Genomic DNA, 21175 nt, shown 5'->3' with positions numbered 1-21175 from the left:
AATTTCGTGTTCGTAGTAAACACGCACATCGTTTAAGGTATGTATTCACAATCGCAACTCATTTTTTTTCGATTTTTCAAAGTTCTGTTGCGCAATTTTAGGGTTTAGGGTTTCTGAAAATGTGATGTTGGAGATGAGTTTTATGTTTGTGTTTTGATGAAAATAAGTAGGAATTAGTTGTATGATGTTATGCATGTCAATTTTTTGATCGAAATTTAAGTTTTTTTCTTGATAATTTGTGTGTGGTAGGATGTCTGCTACCTGGTTGTTGCTTCATTATAAAAGTCATGACTTTGATGTGAGGGTGTTGGACACTGATAAGTGTCAATTGATTGATATATTTCTGGATATTTTTGAGGAGTCAAGGAAGCAAAATGTGTTTTTGCCTGAGAAGTTTAGGTTGTACACTGACTCACCCACTGGGAGGGCAGAATTGGTTGATGATAGTGTTATGATTAGAATGTGGGGGTGGAATATGGGCAAGGACACAGTAGAATTGTGGATAGAGGATTCAGATTCTCCAGGGCTAGCTTTTAGGTCTGTTGTAGCTCTGCTTGATATGCAAAGGAAGGAGTTGGAAAGAAAGTTAAGGGAGAGACAGGAAGAGCTCTTGAGGATGCAAAGAGAGGCTGAAGAACAGAGGAGGAAAGAAGAGGAAAAGGAGAGGGTTAAAAGGAGAGGGTTAGGTTGGAACTTGAGGAACGGAAGAAGTATACAGTGGCTATGGAGGTCCCAGTGATGGATGTTGAGAATGATGGGGTTGAGTATGTGAGGGTTATTACCACAGATGATGCTGATGAGGTGTTTCCTGGCCAATCTCAACCACAACCACAAACACAAGACTCCCCCCTCCAAAGAAACCTACAAAGTCTAAACCTAGGAAGAAATTGACTCCTAAAAAGAAGAAGACACCAAAAAATGCCCCCCCAAAACCAACTGAAACCACCACCACCCCAGAATCAACAACACAAACACCTCCACCCCATCCTGAGTCAAGACAACAAACACCTCCACCCCCTCCTCATTCAAGACAACACACACCTTCACCCCCTCCTCAGTCAACACAACAAACACCTTCACCCCCTCCTCAGTCAACACAACAAACACCTTCACCCCCTCCTCAGTCAACACAACAAACACAAACTGAAAATGCTGCACCAACTGAACCACAGGCAAACATACCTGAACCTAGTGTTCCATCCAAACCAAAAAAGACAGGGAGAGCTAGACCTAAGGGGTTTAGGGTGGGAAAACCAACACTGGTAAAACTGGGAACATATGTTGCTAAAACCAATGCTAGTAAGGTTAAGAGAGGTGCTGGAAGGGCATGTAAAGGCAAGGGTGTTGCTGTGTTATCTGATAATGAGGATGATGAGGACAGTGAGGATGATGATTATGAGGGGGAGGTGAGTGATGATGACAGTGAGGATGAGGAGGACATAGGGGATTTCATTATTGATGAGGAAGGGTTAGAGGACTTGCAGGATGATATCCCTGAGAAAACATTTGAGGATTGTCTTGATGGTAGTGCTAGGATGGACAGGAATTACAAAAATGGGAAGGTTTATGTTGAGCAACCATATGGTTCTATTAGGCTAGATCCCTGGCTAATATTTAAAGATAGGGAGTCCTTTATGAATGTCCTTATGGACTACTGCATTCAGGAGGGGTTTGGCTTGAGTGTGGAGAAGTCAGACAACCTGAGATACACTGCTGTTTGTGCAATTGAGGGCTGTGATTGGAGAATTCATGCCTCAAAGATGGTAGACAAGTTCAGTTGGGCAATAAAGTGTATAAGTGGGGAGCACAAACTGTGTGGTAGGCTTGAGGTCAACCCAATAGTGACCACCAATTGGTTGGTGAGGAAGTTGTTGCCAGACATTGAGGCAAACTTAGAAATACCTGTGGTCACACTGCAGAGGTATGCTCAGGAGAGGTTCCAGATTGAGGTGAAGCTAAGGCTATTCTATAAGGTGAAAGAAGTGGCTAAGGAGATCATCCATGGTAGTTTTAGTGAGTCATATGCACTCCTACCTAGGTATGCAGAGATGATCAAGGAGACTAACCCTGGGAGTTATGCACTGGTCACATGGCATAGTGTTTCTGGGGATGTGCAACCAAAGTTCAAGGCCTGTTTTTTCTCATTTGCTGCACAGTTCAGAGGATTTCTGAAGGGGTGTAGGCCCATTATTGGAATTGATGGCTCTCACCTAAGTGGGTATTTCAAGGGAATTCTTCTGGCTGCTTTGGGGATTGATGGAAACAATGAGATTTTCCTGCTAGCTTATGGAGTGGTGGACACTGAAAGTCAAGAGAGCTGGAACTACTTCATGAGGAACCTAAGGGCAGTGTTTCAGCAAGAAGGATGCAACAGGGATGACTGGACCTTCATCAATGACCGAATGAGGGTAAGTTATTTCACCAAATACCCTCTTGCATATTTAATTTTGACCAAATACCCTCATAACATAAATTAATTTCACCAAATACCCTCATAACAAAATTTATTTTCACCAAATACACCTATACTTAGCATGTTAATTTCATCAAATACCCTTTTACTTCACTGACTGACTTTGTTGTTTCATTCACTGATTAGGGGGTGGATTTAGCTGTGCATGAGAACTTCCCAAGGGCCACCAGAAGGTGTTGCAGTCAACATCTATACATGAATTGCAAAAATGGTGGTTGGAGTGGAGAACTTTTCCACAAGTTATTCTGGATAGCTGTAAATGCCTTCAACCCCTATGTTTTCAACAAGGCAATAGAGAAGATCACTGACTTTGATCCCAATGCAACAAAGTACTTGGACACATGTACTGAGCAGTGGTCCAGACATCAGTTTGACCCAGAAGTTTGTTGTGATCATAACACAACTAACTTTGTGGAATCATTCAATGCTCTGACCAAGCCATACAGAGATTTACCAATTTTGACCCTGTTTGAAGGTAATGCCTCTGTTTCTATTCTACTTTCCTTATTCTGTGTTTTTATTACATGTTCTCTGCATCTTATGATTCCCTGGTTGTTTCCTGTTTGATTTACAGCAATAAGACAATGGGCCATGCAGAGAATTGGGGTCAGATTTGACAAAGCTGCCAACATGGAACCTCACCAATTAACTGAGTATGCCAGACAGGAACTTGAGCTCAGAGGTGCAGAGTCCAGGTTTTGCTACTCTACTCCTTGTGGAGGTGGGGAGTATGAGGTGAGGGATGGAAATGTGCACTTCCCAGTGAGGATTGACACCAGGAAATGTGGATGTGGGGTATGGCAGGTCTCTGGAATCCCTTGCAAACATGGTTTGAGGGTGATTTACAACCAGAAACTTAGCCCTGAAGATTTTGTGTCTGGCTATTTCAAGGGTGCTGCCTATAAGCAGACATATGCAGAGCATATGCACCCAATGCCTGACCCCAGTCAATGGCCAGAGTACTCCCTTCCCACCATTAATCCCCCTGGGATCAAGAGGAGTGCTGGAAGACCCCCTAAACAGAGAAAGAGGAATGCCATGGGAGCTAAGAAGAGGAAGAGGCATAGCTCAGTCAAGTGTGGAAAGTGCAAGGAAATGGGCCACAATGCAAGGACTTGTAAGAATGGTGCTGGCAGTTCCAAGGCTCCACCAAAGCAGAGAGCTCCTACAAAGAAGAGGAAGGCATCATCTGATGGTGCAAGTACATCCAAGGCACCACCCAAGGGGAAAAGGTCAAAGCAAGCATGAGGCAGTGTGAATTTTGGGGGGTAGAATGACTTTTTGATTTGGATTAACATAGAAAACAACAGCACATGTAAATGGTGCACATATTTTTTGTAAAGTAAGCTAAAACAGGAATGCTTCCCAAATGTGGGTTTTTTGTGCATATGTAATTATGCAAAAACAAGTAGTTGTTCTTAGATTGTTTCACTTCATTATTACAAAAAGTAAGATTACAAACATCAATATTCCCATTTGAATTACAAGATTCACTACTTTCTGTTGTTGTTTAAGCTTCTTCTTCATTTGCTTCAATTCTTCTTGCATCTTACTTTTCCCCCGATTTTCAACACTTTCTCCTTCATCAATGTTTCCCCTGTTTTCTTGCTCAACTCTACCCTTACACCATCTAAGATTGTTGCATGGATCGCACTTGTAGTATAGCCTTTGTGGGTTGAGTGTCGTATCGGAGCTCCGGATTGCAAATTTCCTCCCACAATAACAAAATTGGTTAGGAACTCTAATATATGTGGACTCATTGTGTGTGGATGAAGATTTTGATTGAAAACTCATGACTAAAATGGGATGAAACTACAACAAACACTTAGACCAGCCTTATTTATAACAAAACAACAAGCAACGGCTACTTTTCAAATCCCAAAACTAGTCGTTGGACTTTAAATAGCTATTTTTCAGTCTTGGGTATTTGGAGAATTAAGTTTATATTTAGGGGTATTTGGTGAATTCAATTAAAATATAGGGCATTTGGTGAATTATAAAGTAGGCTAACGGCGGACTAACGGCGCGTTAGTAGTAAGGGTAGTTTGGGTATTTTAGTGAGAGTGAGGGGCATTTGGTGAATTTCTGAATGTCGAGGGGCATTTGGTGAATTTCGTGAAAATTCAGGGGTATTTCATGAAAAATCCGTAACATAAAACATATTTATCTCATTAACATTATCGAAACGAGCTTCCTAAAGTCCGGTCTCAACTCAGCTTGGCTCATCGATCAACTGTCAAACTTTTGTATTCCGATTGTTTCTTTAAAACATACATCAACTTACCAATGATGTACTACATATTGATCTAATTATTAAGACATAAGATCTCTATACGATATATGAATTATCAAAGTGTTCCGAATCCCCTCTACCAAAACAACAATACTTAACCTACAAAGCACTCATGTTTTTCTTCATATGTTGTCGAATAGTAATTAAGCAGAACTTAAAGGAAAATTAACCCACTTTTGTTTTTAAGTTTCAAGGAAATTGACCATAAGCACATTAAATTGAAGGTGATTCCAAATAGTATTTCGTACTACATTTATTAGTGTCGTCAATAAAGGCATCGTTGCTTTCGAGTTCCGTCTCTTCATAATTCATATCCATCTTCTTCCTTGAAAAGTGAAAACCATCCATCATTAAAATCTGTACTTTACAACCTCAGGTTTTCAACCGCAACTCTTGAACCATGGCTACCCTCAAACATCATCTCTACCGTTTTATGTGCCTTGTAAATTAGGAACCGCTTACGGTCTTTTTGATAGCCAAATTGAACAATTAAAGCTTTAGATGTAGTTTTGAAAGCTGAATTTAACCATTTGCAAGACCAATTTCATGGGTAATTTTTCGTTTAATAATTGTTAGTAACTTACTCTCTCCCGACTTTGTTAGTCATGGGTGGAGGAATATGACTAATCTGACTACCTTAGTTTATGTGTTTTTACTTTTTAGTACTCACCAATCTTCTTCTTCCTCAAAATTACCCCATCAAAATAGAGTAGCTAAAGTGATGGAGGATGGAACTTGAAAAAACTCAAACAATTGTAGATTTTAGGAGTGGGTTTTAACGGAGGTTTTTTTTTAAAGTGGGTTTCAACAATGGTGGTAGTTTTTTGCAATTTGGATTTTTCTTGTTGCTCTTCTTCTTTGTAGCTTGGGTTATGTACTTCTATGGAGTCTGACAATGGTAAATTATTTTGTGTCGTTGTACTCTTGGAGAATGGAGAGTAGAGGAGAATAAACTACATTGGTGGCTAACTCTAATGTTTCAATGAAGTAAAAGTAAATCCTACTGTACACAACAATTAAACCAAAAATATTAGAAAAAATGACAACTCATCTTCCAACTCACCTTCCACCTCATAGGGTCGCTAACCCTTAGGGTTAGCAGATCATTGTCCTATTTTTTGGTTATTACGTTGTTGCACTGATTCAATGCTTACTAAACATAGATATGTCAAAACTTTTCTTTAGAGGGACTTTTTGAACAATTTTTTTACATATTATTTCAGATTCGCAAATATGATGGTGCAGGGGTGTGCACAGTGCTCTTGGTGCACTGGTGTCCAAACGACATGCAATAAATATAAAACGCGGATATCTTGTTGAATCCGGAGAAGAAAAGAACAAACGTTGTTTTTTTGATAAAAAAAGAACAAACGTTGTTCTTTTGTTAAAAAAAGAACAATGACTGCTCTGTCCCTTTTTTTTCGTTCTTTTGTTTTTCACTCCATTTTTCTGGTATATATACCTTCTTTTTTATAATTTTCGAATCAGAATTTGTGAAGAGGAGAGAGAAAAACTATGGAAAGGAGAGAGAAACTGTGAAGAGGAGAGAGAAAGTAATGGAAAATTCTCAGATATTGGTTGATTTTTCTACTTTAATATCAAATTCTATTGATTCTTCTTCTTCAAATTTGAATTTCTCTGCTGATAATCCGATTTGTGAAGGTAATTTTTCAATTTTTTAAAACGAATTACTTATTTATGATGATTTTGATTTCCATGTTCATTATTTTCATCATTTCAATTTATTTTGATTTTTTTGATAATTTCGATTTCTGCATTTCTCAAAAACCTTGATTAATGTATTTTGATTCTATATTTTGATAATTTTGATGATTAATGTATCTTGATTATATATTTCTGATGATTTTGATTTCTGTTCTTTTTTCGATTATATATGTTCTTTTAGTCTTATCTTTTGTTCTTTTATATATTGGTTCTCATATATGTATTAAGCGATTGTAATAATACAGAAAATAATTATTGAACATGTTGTTCTTTTTTGCTTTAGCTTGTTGTTCTTTGTTCTTTTTTGCTTTAGCTTGTTGTTCTTTTGATATTACACACTTCAGATCAAATTGTTCTTTTACCATTTTTGTTGTTCTTTTATCTTTTTTGTTGTTCTTTTTTCACATGGTTAAAATAAGTGTTCTACATGATATGTTCTTTTCTGCTATTTTTAATGTTCTTTTTCTTTACTTTATTATGTTCTTTTATGCTCTATTGTTGTTCGTTTTTTTTATTGGTAATGTTGTTTTACATGGTTAAAATAAGTGTTCTACATGATATGTTCTTTTCTGTATTTATAATGTTCTTTTTCTTTATTTATAATGTTCTTTTAGGTTCATCCTCTTTTTGTTCTTTTGAGGAATTGCTCTGTTTATTCAGCCTCTCTTCTTGTTCTTTCAGCTGTTTTTGAAGATTTAACATCATTTGTTGCTGGTCAAGTAAAAGATTCATTTGCTCTTCAATACTGTACTTTTTGAAAAAAGAACAAACATAAAAGAACATTAAGATTTATATCTAATAAACATAAAAGAACAGAACAACAAAACCCAAAAAAAAAAAAAAAAACAAGTGCACCGTTCTTATCATGAACATGGCTTGTATTTCTTCTCCTCCCCCCTCTTTTTTTTTATTTTTTTTATTTTCCATTTTCTATATATATAATATTTCTCCTATTGGATTCATAACTTCTCATTTTAGAAACACATTCTTGAGAGAGAAAGAGGAGAGCTTTTAGTTTCTCCCAACAAAAGAGAGATTTTATGAGAGAGAAAGTTCAAAACAAAATTTCCCCTCCTTCTTTCTCTGAAATGTGATTTTAATTGAATTACGTTTACAAAAAACTAGTTTATTAAGCGAAATACTATTTCAATTTCGCTATTTTTTGAATTTTTTATTCATTCAAAGAGGTTTATGCTGTTGATGAAGGTGCATCGGGTGATTAAGGTAAATTTTCTCGTTCTTAATTCTATGTTCTTTTTAAATTTTAATGTTCTTTTCTTATAACTTTCTATTTCTGTGGCATCAAAACAGTGTGTTCTTTTTTAGAATCAGCAATTGTTCTTTTTACATATTTATAGTGTTGTTTTCAGATATCTTTTGATAAATAAAATAACGGAATTAAAACATAAATTGGTTGAAAAAGAACATTTCCAGAACTTAAAAGAACAAGAAAAAATATAGATATGGTTTTAAAGTTCATCAAAGGTTCGTTGTTTTATTTTTTAATTAGAACATAAATTGGTTGGAAAAGAACATTTCCAGAACTTAAAAGAACAAGAAAAATTATAAATCTGGTTTTAAAGTTCATCAAAGGTTCGTCGTTTTATTTTTTTAATTAGAACATACTGTAAATTGGTTGGAAAATAACATTTCCAGAACTTAAAAGAACAAGAAAAAATATAACTGCTTTTTATATTTGTACCTTTTGTCTGATTTGTCAATATTAGTGTTCTTTTTGTTAGTGTTCTTTTTGTTAATGTTCTTTTGTTAATGTTCTTTTTTTTTTGCGGTTTTTATTTTTATTGCGTTTTATTGTTATTTATGTGCGTTTTGGGACAGGTGCACCAAGAGCACCATGCACACCCCTGCACAATCTGAGCGTTGTTTCAGATTAAAATATAATAACTCAAATCTTCTTTTTATATCCGCACGCATCGCGTGCATATAACACTAGTATAATAATATTGTGCCACTATTACAACTACGAGTACCTTAGTATCCTCTATTACTAAGAAATAGAAATTTTACTACAAGCCTATTGCAATAAGAAGTTCCAAAATAACAGATAGATATATGAATGAGTCTATAATAAATGACGTGTACCGCTATGTACTGAAAGTGGTATTTACCGCTATACTATATTAATTTAATTTAATAAATATAAATTAATTAACATATAAAATTAACGGTTTTTTCATGAAATGCCCATGAGGTTTGCAATAATGCATCAAATACCCTCGCGTCTTTCGAATCACATAATATACCCCTATTTTTGCCTAAGTTTGCACCAAATGCCCCTAAACCGACCTTCCGTTAGTCCTCCGTTAAGTCATGTTTATAATTCACAAAATGCCCCTATTTTTAAACTTATTGCACAACATACACCTATTTGTAAACAAAGTTGTACCAAATACCCAAATTGCTTTTAAATTGCAGAATTTGAATCTAACGGCTACTTTTATTAAACCTAGGGATCAAAATATAGCCGATATGTTCTTGCTGCTTATAGAAAATCTAGAACAACTTTGATTCTTATAGGAAATCCATATAATCCAAAATTCAAGAAACAAGTGACTCTGGACATCTTTCAAACAATGAAGGCAATATGTACGTTTTACGAATCATACTCCGTAGTTATCTCTGTGACAATTAAAGTTCTTCAAACCATGACCAAAATATGTACCACCCGTGTACATTTTAAGTTTTTAACAATCAAATCATGAGCATATCAAAAATTAAATAGCCAACCTACACATCATCAAATGTATGTTGTTGGTTCTTAAAAGTATTATTAAATCAAGCAGATAAGCTACACATGAAATCAAGTAACAACTCATAAATGGTGGTTACAAGAAGAGTGAATTGTTGGATGAACCCTTGGCAGCATTAATGAGTTCATCAGCAAGCTAGGCAAGTTCATCAGCGAGCTAGGCACTCGGCAATGGTCTTAATGTTCCTGAAAGCACTCTCACGAGCTCCAGTTGTCAGAAGATAGATTGCCTGATTAACACGCCTAAGTGGTGAGATATCAACAGCTTGACGCCTCACAGAACCAACAGAACCAATTCTGGTAGCATCTTCTTTTGGTCCACTGCATAACACAATATGGTTCAAGAAAACATTAGTGTTGCAAAAATGCATTTGTATTGCGAACTTGTGAACCAATACCTATCATTTCTTTCCTCGTTCTATACATGATAATTGGGTGCAAAGCCTCAACAGAAAGAACATAAAGAAGACACCAAAGGGGAAGGGTTTTGGGTACCTGTTGATGATGGCATCAACAACAACTTGGATGGGGTTCAAGTCAGCCAAAAGGTGGATAATTTCCATGACATGCTTCACAATGCGAACAGCCATAAGCTTCTTTCCATTGTTGCGTCCGTGCATCATAAGAGAGTTGGTCAACCTCTCAACAATAGGGCACTGAGCCTTCCTGAAACGCTTCATTAGATAACTTCCAGCATTGTGAGGCACATATGTGGCGTGCTTAACAGCATCACTCCAATGTAATCAGCCAAAGCCAAAGCCAAAGCCATGTCATGAACCTACATATCAAATGCCTATAAATCTATAATAAGACAACTGTATATGACTGGACTTTTCTTTTTCTTTTTTTGGAAGGGCGGTTTTTATTTTGCTGTTGTGAAGACAATCATACAGGTACAAGTTCCATCCGTCCACATTCAGCTATAAAATTGCACAAATTGGAGTCTCAAACAATACCAAAAACAAGTCCAAAGTGTTGCAGCAGCATACATACACATATACAATAACACTCTACCAGAGAACACCACCACAAAATCTATGAAATTAAGAAAAACTATACATAGATAGACAAGAGATATTACCAAGCTAGACTTGAATTTCCCGACGAGCTCATTGTTCCTCCATGCGCTAAAAATCTCATAAGGCGATTTCTTCACCTCAAAATCTTTTATTTTAGTCTTCTTCTCCCTCTGCCTTCCAATCCCACCTAAAATATGTAAACCTTATACTGTCATGGATATGGTCATATGGCTGATTCAAGGGATTAGATGGTGAATTTAACCAAATTCAAACAAACAATTATATTTTTTCAAAATTCAATTACGATTTTATTTGTTTTCATTATTTACAGTTCAATTTCTCGTGATTCATAAACTATTCAATTCCGGTGCGATCCGGGTTTTTTTGTCTTTACAATTCAATAAATAAATAAAACGAATTTATTTGAAACTACAACTCTCTATACAGTTTTGCTAATTCATGCTATCAAAAACAAATTAGTTTGATTTTCAGCCCAAAAAAACATGAAATTATACTGGGATTGAAGATAACGTCCTCTGCCTCAAACAGTTCCGAGGTGAATTGCCGACTGAGGAATGGGATGTCTTGCTCCAAACAACGAACCAAAGAATCGCAACCAAACCACCGACTACCCTCCGATCAAAATCCGGTCAATCCTTCGATCAAAACGCCGAAGAACGCCCAAAAAAATTCGGCGACCTTTTGCAATTTGATGGCCATCGAACCGTAATACTTCAAAATCGTGAGTTAGGCTCGCCGGAGACCAGAGATCGAAGATCGACCTCCGTCGACGACCAGAGAGTGGAGATAGAGTGGAGATCGACCGCAGCCAGCGACTAGAGAGCAGGAGGTAGAACAGGGGAGAGGAGAGAGAAAGAGAATAAGTTAAGATTTTTTTTTTTTTAAAATTTATCTCGAATAACATGTATTAAGGGTAAAATGGTAAACTGCAGCTAACGGAGGACTAACGTCCGTTAACTCCAAGTGCATTTCATGAACAGTACGGAAAAATAGGGGTATATTATGTGATTCAAAAGACGCGAGGGTATTTGGTGCATTTTTGCAAACCTCGAGGGCATTTCATGAAAAAACCGTAAAATTAACCTCCCTCATCTTCTATCTTTATCACGTCTCCTCTCCTCCCCTCCCCCAAACTCTTATTCTCTCATCTGATTTGCCTCTCTCTTCCTCCATTATGTTCTTGATATATAATTGGGTTTTGAGTGTTCCCAAATACCCAAACCAATTCTTAATTAATTGAACGTTTCTCTTCTTATTCTAGCCCTAATTAATTGACATTCGTCTTTTTTTCCCTCTTTGTTACACGAGTTTATCTTGAATCTTTTGTAAGTCGTCAATGGCTTTTCAGTCACTGCAACATAGTTTTATTCAATATTTGACAATTTTGTACAACTCCGTAGTAATATATGGCAGCGATTCAGTGAAACACCCAACTTTTAAATTTTTTGTTTGGAAGAAAAATAATTAAAGTTACAGTTAATGGTTAGTTTTTGTTTTGCGTGGGTTTGTACTACATAGTGCTACTGGAGACTGAAATAATTGATAGGGAAATCCTTATTGTTTTGATTTTGTTTAAAATGTCTTATTAAACTATATAATGGTCATACTAATGTACAATTGAACGGTTTAGATTGGTCTATATTGATTGTTAAAGTCTTCCACAAATTTAATTAAATATTTCAGTTAATAAAGGTATTTGGAATACATAGCGATATATGACATTTATTATATTAGTGGTAAATAGCCGTACACGTCATTTATTGTACAATTTTCGTAGATATAAAGTCAGAATTGCAGATGCAATCTTTTATTTGTCTTAAGCAAATTGTAAACACAATGTAGCTAAACATGAATAATTGCCGAAGTTACTCATTAATTCATACTCCAGTATAGTAACGATCCGGCCTGGCTTCTTTGCCATATTTGCCCCGATAATTACCGGGAAGTTAAGCTCTTCCCTACTAAATTCCTGCACATATACGTTGGATATAGATTACAGGAAAATTTGTAATTATTAATCCAATCTTTGCCCGGTTTTCTTTAATTAAGTCAACCTATGCGATATTTCTAAATAATCCAACCTTTATGACCCAACTACTATTATTAAGCCTGGATGACCGGTTACCTGCTACAAAGTCAAGGAAAATTTGTAATTATTAATCCAACCTTTGCCCGATTTTCTTTAATTAAGCCTACCTATGCGATATTTCTAAATAATCCAACCTTTATGACCCAACTACTATTATTAAGCCTGGATGACCGGTTATCTGCTACAAAGTCAACGTTAAAAACGTTGACAACCTAAAGTTGGTTTCTCTGCTAAAATATTGGACACGTCATCATCACTTGCCACCTAAACAAGGATTTAATTTTTTTTTTCAAAAAACCCTTAACCCTTCTCTTCTCTGTACCGTGTTTCAATTCCTCTCTCCTCCATTACTGCTGCTTCAACCACAATTGTACTGGTTCATGACATCATCAGCGATTTTCTTGTGGAAATAGGTGACTTCATCCACGCGCATTCAAATTTCGTCTCCAAAATCGTACAATTGAAGGTGAACTTACGAACCTTAGCGTTTTTGTTCCTGTTTTGGTAAATTTTGAATTTTGGGCTTCCTTGATGGTCAGTTCGTAAAAACCCGAGCTGTTGCAATAATATAGTTTTTTTTAATGTTGTGGGATGTTGGTTATTGTGGTCTTGTTGAAAATTTAGAAAGAAAAAAAACCTTGAATTTGAAGAAGATCCAGATCTAACAGGCAATTGCTTTACCCCAGCCATAGCAATTGCTGATTATTTTTGATGAACATCGAATGGAGAGGTATGAGGGATCGACAATGGTGGAGAAGAGGTAGAAGAGAAATAATGGAGAGGAGTTCAAAGATGAAGCAGAAAATCGCAGAGGAGAGAGGAACGAAAATTAAAATAGCAATTAAAGAAAATAAGGGGGGAAAAAATTATAATTGTTATATGTCACGTAAGGGTGAATACCGTCTATAGCAAGTTAGTAACTTGTTAGGCTTAATAATAGTAGTTGAGTCATAAAGGTTGGATTATTTAGAAATATCGCATAGGTAGGCTTAATTAAAGAAAATCGGGAAAAGGTTGGATTAATAATTACAAATTTTCCTAGATTAGAAAGTTTTCTTAAAATCTTCTTACAAAGTCACAAGTTTTCACCTGTGCGTCAGTGCGTGGTAGCTAAGGATGAAAGTTCGATTTTCGGTTTGGATTACGACCTAAACCGAAATAATTCGGTTTTTACTTTTCCAGTCCAAATCCAGACATAATAAGAATTCATTCCAAACCAAACCGAATTTTGAAATCCGAGTTCGGCTTCAAACCGAAAACCAAATTTTCATGGGCCTATATTTTGGGCCTATAAGGTATCTGCAAGCCAATATTTAGCACACCAACAAACCTATAGATCAACCATTAAACTAAGAATTTGCAATTTAAATCAATAAGTTAATTCTTACAAGGCCCTTAAAATGGCCCACCAACGCCAACAGTCTTGAAATAACAGAACAAAATTCGAATTAAAGTTATGAAATTATGAATTAACAACAACAACAACAACCATGATCTTTAGAGCAACAACAACGCCTCAGATTAGCACCAACCAACAACACGTAGGGCACCTCGATACCTCCATCATTCAATTACTCCCAGATCAGCAACATCGTTGATTGACAGCACCTCGATACCTCCACTGGTGATCTTGTCTTTTGGCAATTCCTAAAAGTTAACAAATACTCCGTACAACTTGATAGTTCTAAAACACAGAGTTAATTAGTACGCAAAACTTTGATCCCATAAAGATTATATTTAAGGTGACACTATCAGTAAACTAAGGTTTCCACCTTATTCCTTCCAACAAACTGAATAAATAATAAATAATAAATAATAAATAATAAATAATAAATAATAAATAATAAATAATAAATAATAAATAATAAATAATAAATAATAAATAATAAATAATAAATAATAATAATAATAAATAATAAATAATAAATAATAAATAATAAATAATAAATAATAAATAATAAATAATATATAATATATAATATATAATATATAATATATAATATATGATATATAATATATACTCCCTCTGTTCCATAATGTTCCTCATGTTTTCTATTCTTATGGTCAAAGTTTAAAAACTTTGACCGTAATTAATAGTATGATTAAGAGTATAAATGTTAACTTGTGGGATATCATTGGATTCGTTTCAATATAAATTTTCTAAATATAAATTTTTTATAATTTTTACTAATACGAAATTAAATTTATTAACAGTCAAAGAAGAGCATTGGAGACATACTCCAAAAACAGAAACAAAAGAACAGTGGTTGTGAAATTTAGACATACATAACGGATGCATATATAACGTAACCAAAAAAACAAGAACTCTTACTCATTACACACGATATATTCGTATCCTTGAGTGCAATAACATGTATAAAAGTCATAATTTACTTGTGTCTTGGCATAATAAATGGTTTACACTCTAGCCTAATATCGTTAAGAGGTACAATAGACAGTGTCAATAAAACTTACTATATATAACATCTATGACTTAATAACTAACAAATTGCAGAACTGCAATCCAAAGGCACCAACATATATGAACTGGAATCCTGTTAGTATGAGTCAGATCACTACATGAAATGATTTTCTCAAGCCGAAAGTGCTGCACCATGTTTTTCTATCCCATGAAATGATTTGTTAAGCCGAAAATAGAATTACGGGGCAAAAGGAAAAATAAGCAAAAACATAACTAGAACTAAAACTAGAAAAGAAAGCAGAAATAAAGAACGTAAATATGGCAAATTGATCAAGTAGATAATAATAACCGATGTATTTCATTTAGCTCAGAAAATTTCAACGACGCCGTTTGTGTTTTTTTCACGCATTTGATGTGACACGTGTAAGGGTTTAATCGGCTTCATGTTTATTGCACCTCAAATAATACATTGACACGTGTAAGGGACTAACCTTTTAACCATGGAGACTAAACTTTCAGATTTATTAGTTAATTTTGGCCGGAATATTCTTAACGGTGAAAAAAAAGGTACGGGTCCTTAACGGTGAAAAATTACAAAGGTGAGACCCCATATTTTTTTTTTATCTTACCTCAAATAGGACCAACCAAGAAATGGTCAACCCCAATCTCAGCCAGTGACCTATATTGACACTTATCTGGCTATAACTGATGTAGGTAAGGTTATCATGCATGTCGAAAGAAAACTTTGTGTAAGAGCAAAACTTGAACCGGTAATCCTCAAAATATCACGTTGATTGTTATTCATGAACTCCCAATTCCCAAACAAACAATTAAAAAGCTGGGATCAAGAGAAAAAGCATTCACGCTCCACAGTCCACAGTCCACAGTCCACAGGATACTAAAAATCTAGGAAAAAAAGCAAAGTTCCTTGAGTCAAGAAAAATGCAATAAATGGCCCTTCAACTAGTAAAAGGGTTTTGTTTATGACTGAATTTACACATTGAGAGAGAGTTTTTGAGCTGCAAGTGCTTCAGCTTCAAGTGTAGGTTCCCAAAGAATGGTTGTCTCCGCAAGCAAACCCGTTACCACGTACGGGTCCATGTTTGAAGCCGGTCGTCTATCTTCCAGATAACCTGTGATGAACCATAATTGAAGTTTTAAATTTTTTGATAGTTTACAATGGTTTGGCTTGTACAATCTACTGAGTACAACAATTGTATGTATGAATAGGGAATAACATTACCTTTGCCTTCCTTTTCTGTATCACGACCAACACGGATTGAGCAACCACGATTGGCAACACCCTGAACATTTTAACCAATGTTGTAATAATTTGTTAATTGCAAAAGCTCTCAATGTGACTTACTACTGAATAGACAAATAATGATCATACCCAAGAGAATGTGTTGATGTCTGCAGTCTCATGCTTTCCAGTCAACCTTCTTTCATTCCCTTCTCCGTACGCACTGATATGATCTTTATGGCGTAGAGATAGATTCAATATCGCCTTCTTTATCACTTCAAATCCGCCCTCTTCTCTCATTGTCTTTGTACTAAATTAAACCAACACCCACGAAAATTAATGTTAATTGCAGACTTTTACTACTCCAAAACATATAGAATTTCGACAGATTAAATGGACATTTTTACATGAATAACTTTACGAAATAAGTAAAGTTATGATGAAATGAAAATTTCAAGGCACCTGTAATTGGTATGGCAACCTGCACCGTTCCAGTCACCCTATTGAAAAATGCAGGTGTTAGAGAAGGTTTCATACTTAACATATACGGTAGATCAAATATGCATGACAAAAAGCTGTTTGCTAATTCAAAGAATAAAAGGTATTACCTCAATTGGCTTTGGATCAAGCGTCATAACTACACCAATTTGTTCAGTAATTCTCTGTTTGAAAGAAAAAAAATCCTGTTAAGCTCTACTTAAATGCATGTGCAGTGTGAATGTGTGATGTTGAGCATCATTTGCTTTCGGGTCAATTTGGTTTAGATCAGGTCAGTTTCAGTTCTAAGACTAGGCTTAAATTGGTTATCTTCTTTCCTGCACAATGCGGGTATAATTTAGATGATTCAGATTGGATAATGGGGGTACAAAAATAAGGTTTGTCAGGCTATTGGGTCAAACTTTTCCTAGTTTTAGTTGCTCAAATAACCACTACGACCAAAATTTCAGATAATCGTATACTAAACGTTACAGTGAGTGGAGCAACATAAGCTGCAACGGATCAGTATAGATGCAAACAAAGATATATGAGGAGAATACCTCAAGAAGATATCTGGCACACCAGACATGGTCTCCAGCTTCAATCCCAACACTAGGACCAACTTGGAATTCCCACTGCAGAAGCAAGATAGAAGATGCTTTTAGGAAATAACATCAAAACAGACATAAACTAGTGTTAAAGACACATGAAAATGGTGCAAGAAGTAATACCTGACCGGGCATAACCTCCCCATTGGTTCCACTTATGTTAATTCCAGCATACAGGCAAGCTTTGTAATGAGCATCAGATACGTCCCGTCCAAAAGATTTATCAGCACCAACACCACAGTAATATGGACCCTACAAAACCCAAAATCTCATTACATCAAATATTATTCTTTAAATAACAAACCATCTTGTTTAAGAGATATGTTTATGAAATGCGGGTCAGTAACAGACCTGGGGACCAGGATAGGCTCCAACAGGCCATCCCAAGGGCCAGCTAACATTTGGTTGAAGCAGTGTGTATTCCTGCTCTATTCCAAACCTGTTGAAGAATAATTTTTAGGCTAAAACAATGAATAATAATAGAGTGAAAGAACAGAGGGAACAGAAAAACTTTGTGGCTCTATAAAAGTGGTGCCCTGAATATGCAATAGGAAAGCTCCGAGTTGAAGCAAGATGATGGAAGGTATTGAAAACACCATATTCACAAATTATAAGAATCGTAGCACTTTCATCTGATCAGCCCCACACACCACACTACTGTTAGAAGATCTGGGAAATTCGTACCATGGAACCTCAGAAGCAACCTTTTGGTTGTTGAAAATCTCGGCAGCTTTGTGTCGTTTATTAGTTGGGATTGGTTCTCCCGCAGGTGTGTACGCGTCACAGATTACCTAGAAATACGGTGCACTGGGAAATTAAGATTTGAATCTTAAAAGAGCAGAATTTCAGGTAACATTTATAAGGTTTGAATATCCAGATAGTTGTATATATTAAACTCACCAAGATATTGTTACCACCACGAAATGGATCCTTAAAAATTGCTTGAGGGCTGTACCAGAAGAAATGTGACACAACAATGCTTTAATGATCATTCTTAACTCCGGCTCAGAAGATATCCACTCAAATATTACATGACGAGAAAACATGTGAAACGTAAAAAAGATTTATAGATGTCCCAGAATCTTACTATAAGATTACTTCACTGTCTTGTCCTGGTGCTTGTCCTGTGCTTGAACCATCATAGTTCCACTTGGGAAGCTCAGATGGATGTTCAACAGGTTTTGAGAGTGTCTGGTATATCAAGAAACATTGGTTAGATTAAAAAAAAAAAAAAAAAAGTGAAGTAGCCTCAGTATCTAAAAGGTGGTTCATAATGAATCTACATCATCAATGTTACTGTACCCTTGATTTGCTACGAAGATCAATCCCAGTTCCTCCAATCCTGTAACAGGGAACAATCTTAATTCAGTTAGGTCCATAATACACCTCTATGTATGAACCACCAGACATGCCTCTGTACGGATGAAAGAAATCTAGTACAGCGGTTCAACGATGAATATAATCATTTTGATTGTGTTTCATCTGGCCTAAAGTTTCAAAATTCAGAAAATGAAAAACCATATACCAAATGTATTCGGCAATAATCTTGTCAGTGTATGGAGTGACATCCAAATTCAGTAGCTGCTCCACCCTGTTCACTGTGCCATGGTCAGACTGAAGAGAAGCGCATACTCTAAATTTAGTTGAGCACTTAATTGATCCCTTTTGGCCTTGTTTCAGCAAAATCGAAGTCCAAGGGCTTGGTGTCATTGAACTTGTCAAGCCTTTTGACAATTTCATCTGACATTGCATGCTAGGTGCAAGTATCTGTGCCATGTTTCGTCACTTCCCCCTATGAAACAAAAAATCACTAACAAGTATTACTATAACATTGTGGCAACTATACTGAGAGCCAGCATAATTTTCACAAATCTGTAATAGTTTACAACCATCAATTTGAAACGCAAGTTAATAACTTAACATTTGCAGTCAACGATATAAGTTCCAGATCACAAAATTAACAAGTAGAATGAATGTAAATCCACAAGGACCACAACAGCTTATACAACTTAGTAACTCAGATTCTTAATTCAACCTCAACATGGATATGGACAATAAACACTTCATTTGTACCATAAACATGGAAAACTTGTCATCAAATAGCCGAACTTAATACTTAGACCTGAGCTGTGTCTGAGTCGGGTATCCAAGTTACAGTGTGGTCTGATCTTCCACACATACAAATTAGCTCATCGGGATAATAACAAACAACAACTTAGCAACCACCAATTGTATAATTGAGCTGAAAGATACTGTTATGGTTAGAAAGCTATTCTTTCATTTATTTTAATTACGGATCAAAATGTTGAGTAAGTAGGTAAGCTGAGAAAATGATATCAGAACTACTGAAATTAGTCAAACATTCTTTTTGGTGGATTAATGTAAAAGGTATATATTAATTGCTTAACAGTAAAGACAACTGATGTTCACAACTGATCATAACCTTTTTTGACTAAAATAGCTTATTATACAACTGTTCTTCCCTTGATTCCTTGAACAAGATTCTTATTAAGAAATCGAAGACGACTCCGTTTTGCAGAATATATAACTACAACAATAACCCAGAATGGATTTGGCCTGAAAGAAAATGCTGTCAATCCTTTTGGAACAATCAGATGAACAAAATCTAAGTTCCAAACAATGAATTATCATAGTAAAAATTCCAACATTATGGATCTTCAATTTGAAGCTAGCATATGACAAAAAGCTCATAATAATGGGTTGCATTTTAAATGCCACCGTTATAAGAACAAGATTCTCAGAACAAAATAAAAATTAAAGCGGTTGAGGTATGATAATTAATAATAAATGGTGAATCAGAACAATCACAATATGTGTTAATGCAAGATGATGCAAAACTTTTACACTAACTTTTTTCCAAAAAAATAAAAAGAGTTAATAAATTAATTAATTAAACCACTACACTAAATGCAAAAAAGCAAACAACACCGTACCTGAGTTCTGAATCAGTTGTTGAAAAAGGATGAGAGCGTCAACTACCTAGAGGGAGAAAGAGGAAGATAGAGAGAGAAAGAGGGAGTGTGACAAAAAACGTAAGATTGGAGGTGTAATTTAATTAATTAATATAATAAAAAAAAAAATGGAAATAATAATTTGAACAAAAAAACGTAGTGTTGGCTTTTGCAAAGTAGATAGGGGTGTTCCTTATTGAGTGGTGAAAAAAACAGTTTGAAAGATGCTTTAGAGGCCGCTAAGAGAATCTCTGGACTATATTTATGGAAGGAAAGATCACCATCGTTTTGGAACCTAGCTTTAGATAAGGTTTCTCTCTCCTTTTTCTTATTTTTGTGACATTGTCCTTGTTCATTCTACATTTTTACCCATTACTTTCGGATTCTTGTTTTCTTTCCCTTTAAACACATTTTTATCAAAAGGTCTTGCGCGCACAAGGTGCACAATAAATTTATTGTACACCAAGATAACTTTTACCCCTTTTCTCGTAACTTTAACCTAGTTTTGATTAACTTTTATATTAGTAAAAAAAAGTTGATAGAAATGATTAAATGATTAATTTTATACATTATAAGTGATTTTGAAGAAATAAGTTTTACTAAAATGAAAAATTAATCACTTAAAAATAGACAACTTTTACATATATAAGCTTAACTTTTAAGCATTTTGAGTTAACTTTTACTTCGGTGTACAATATTTATTGTACACCCATTGTAAATAAGAATTTGTGCATTTTTATTTGTTTCCGGCAAATTAACCCGACCAATGTCACTCGAATTATACTCCAAGTTGGATGACATTTAAACATATCCAATTGAACCCGATTCATGCCCCAAAAGTAGATCATCCAAAACGGATACGATTCAAATTAACTCAACTGGTCAACTCTATTGCACCCAAAAATTTCTACCTTACCGGACCCAAAAGTTTCTTCATCCGAGTCTGACCGACTCAAATGAACTAGACCCGAACAACCGATTTCGACTTATTTTTGAGCTACACAACCATAAACGTAATAAAATGTAAAATTAATTTTAGAGAATTGGAGTGCTTAACTAATTG

At 35.4% G+C, this 21175-nt stretch overlaps 1 protein-coding gene and 1 pseudogene across 1 annotated transcript; both read right to left on the bottom strand.

The window, feature by feature from the left end:
• Nucleotides 1-3901: 3901 nt before the first annotated feature.
• LOC110788821 (40S ribosomal protein S5-like) lies at nucleotides 3902-10030 on the bottom strand (annotated as a pseudogene).
• A 5553-nt stretch (nucleotides 10031-15583) lies between these two features.
• LOC110788810 (glutamine synthetase, chloroplastic) lies at nucleotides 15584-20481 on the bottom strand. Its single transcript, XM_021993446.2, has 14 exons — nucleotides 20095-20481; nucleotides 18666-18932; nucleotides 18443-18482; nucleotides 18228-18331; nucleotides 18041-18089; nucleotides 17825-17931; nucleotides 17492-17579; nucleotides 17264-17392; nucleotides 17093-17167; nucleotides 16664-16717; nucleotides 16518-16555; nucleotides 16206-16365; nucleotides 16056-16116; nucleotides 15584-15945 (listed from the first exon to the last, which is right to left on the bottom strand). Exons 2-14 carry the CDS (start codon nucleotides 18914-18916, stop codon nucleotides 15806-15808), a joined length of 1296 nt encoding a protein of 431 aa, XP_021849138.1. The 5' UTR covers nucleotides 18917-18932; nucleotides 20095-20481; the 3' UTR covers nucleotides 15584-15805.
• Between the last annotated feature and the right edge of the window lie 694 nt (nucleotides 20482-21175).

This window comes from Spinacia oleracea, chromosome 3, assembly GCF_020520425.1.
Source record: "Spinacia oleracea cultivar Varoflay chromosome 3, BTI_SOV_V1, whole genome shotgun sequence".
NCBI lineage: Eukaryota > Viridiplantae > Streptophyta > Magnoliopsida > Caryophyllales > Amaranthaceae > Spinacia > Spinacia oleracea.
The sequence above is the reverse complement of the archived record's forward strand: the minus strand, read 5'-3'. Positions and strand labels throughout refer to the sequence as shown.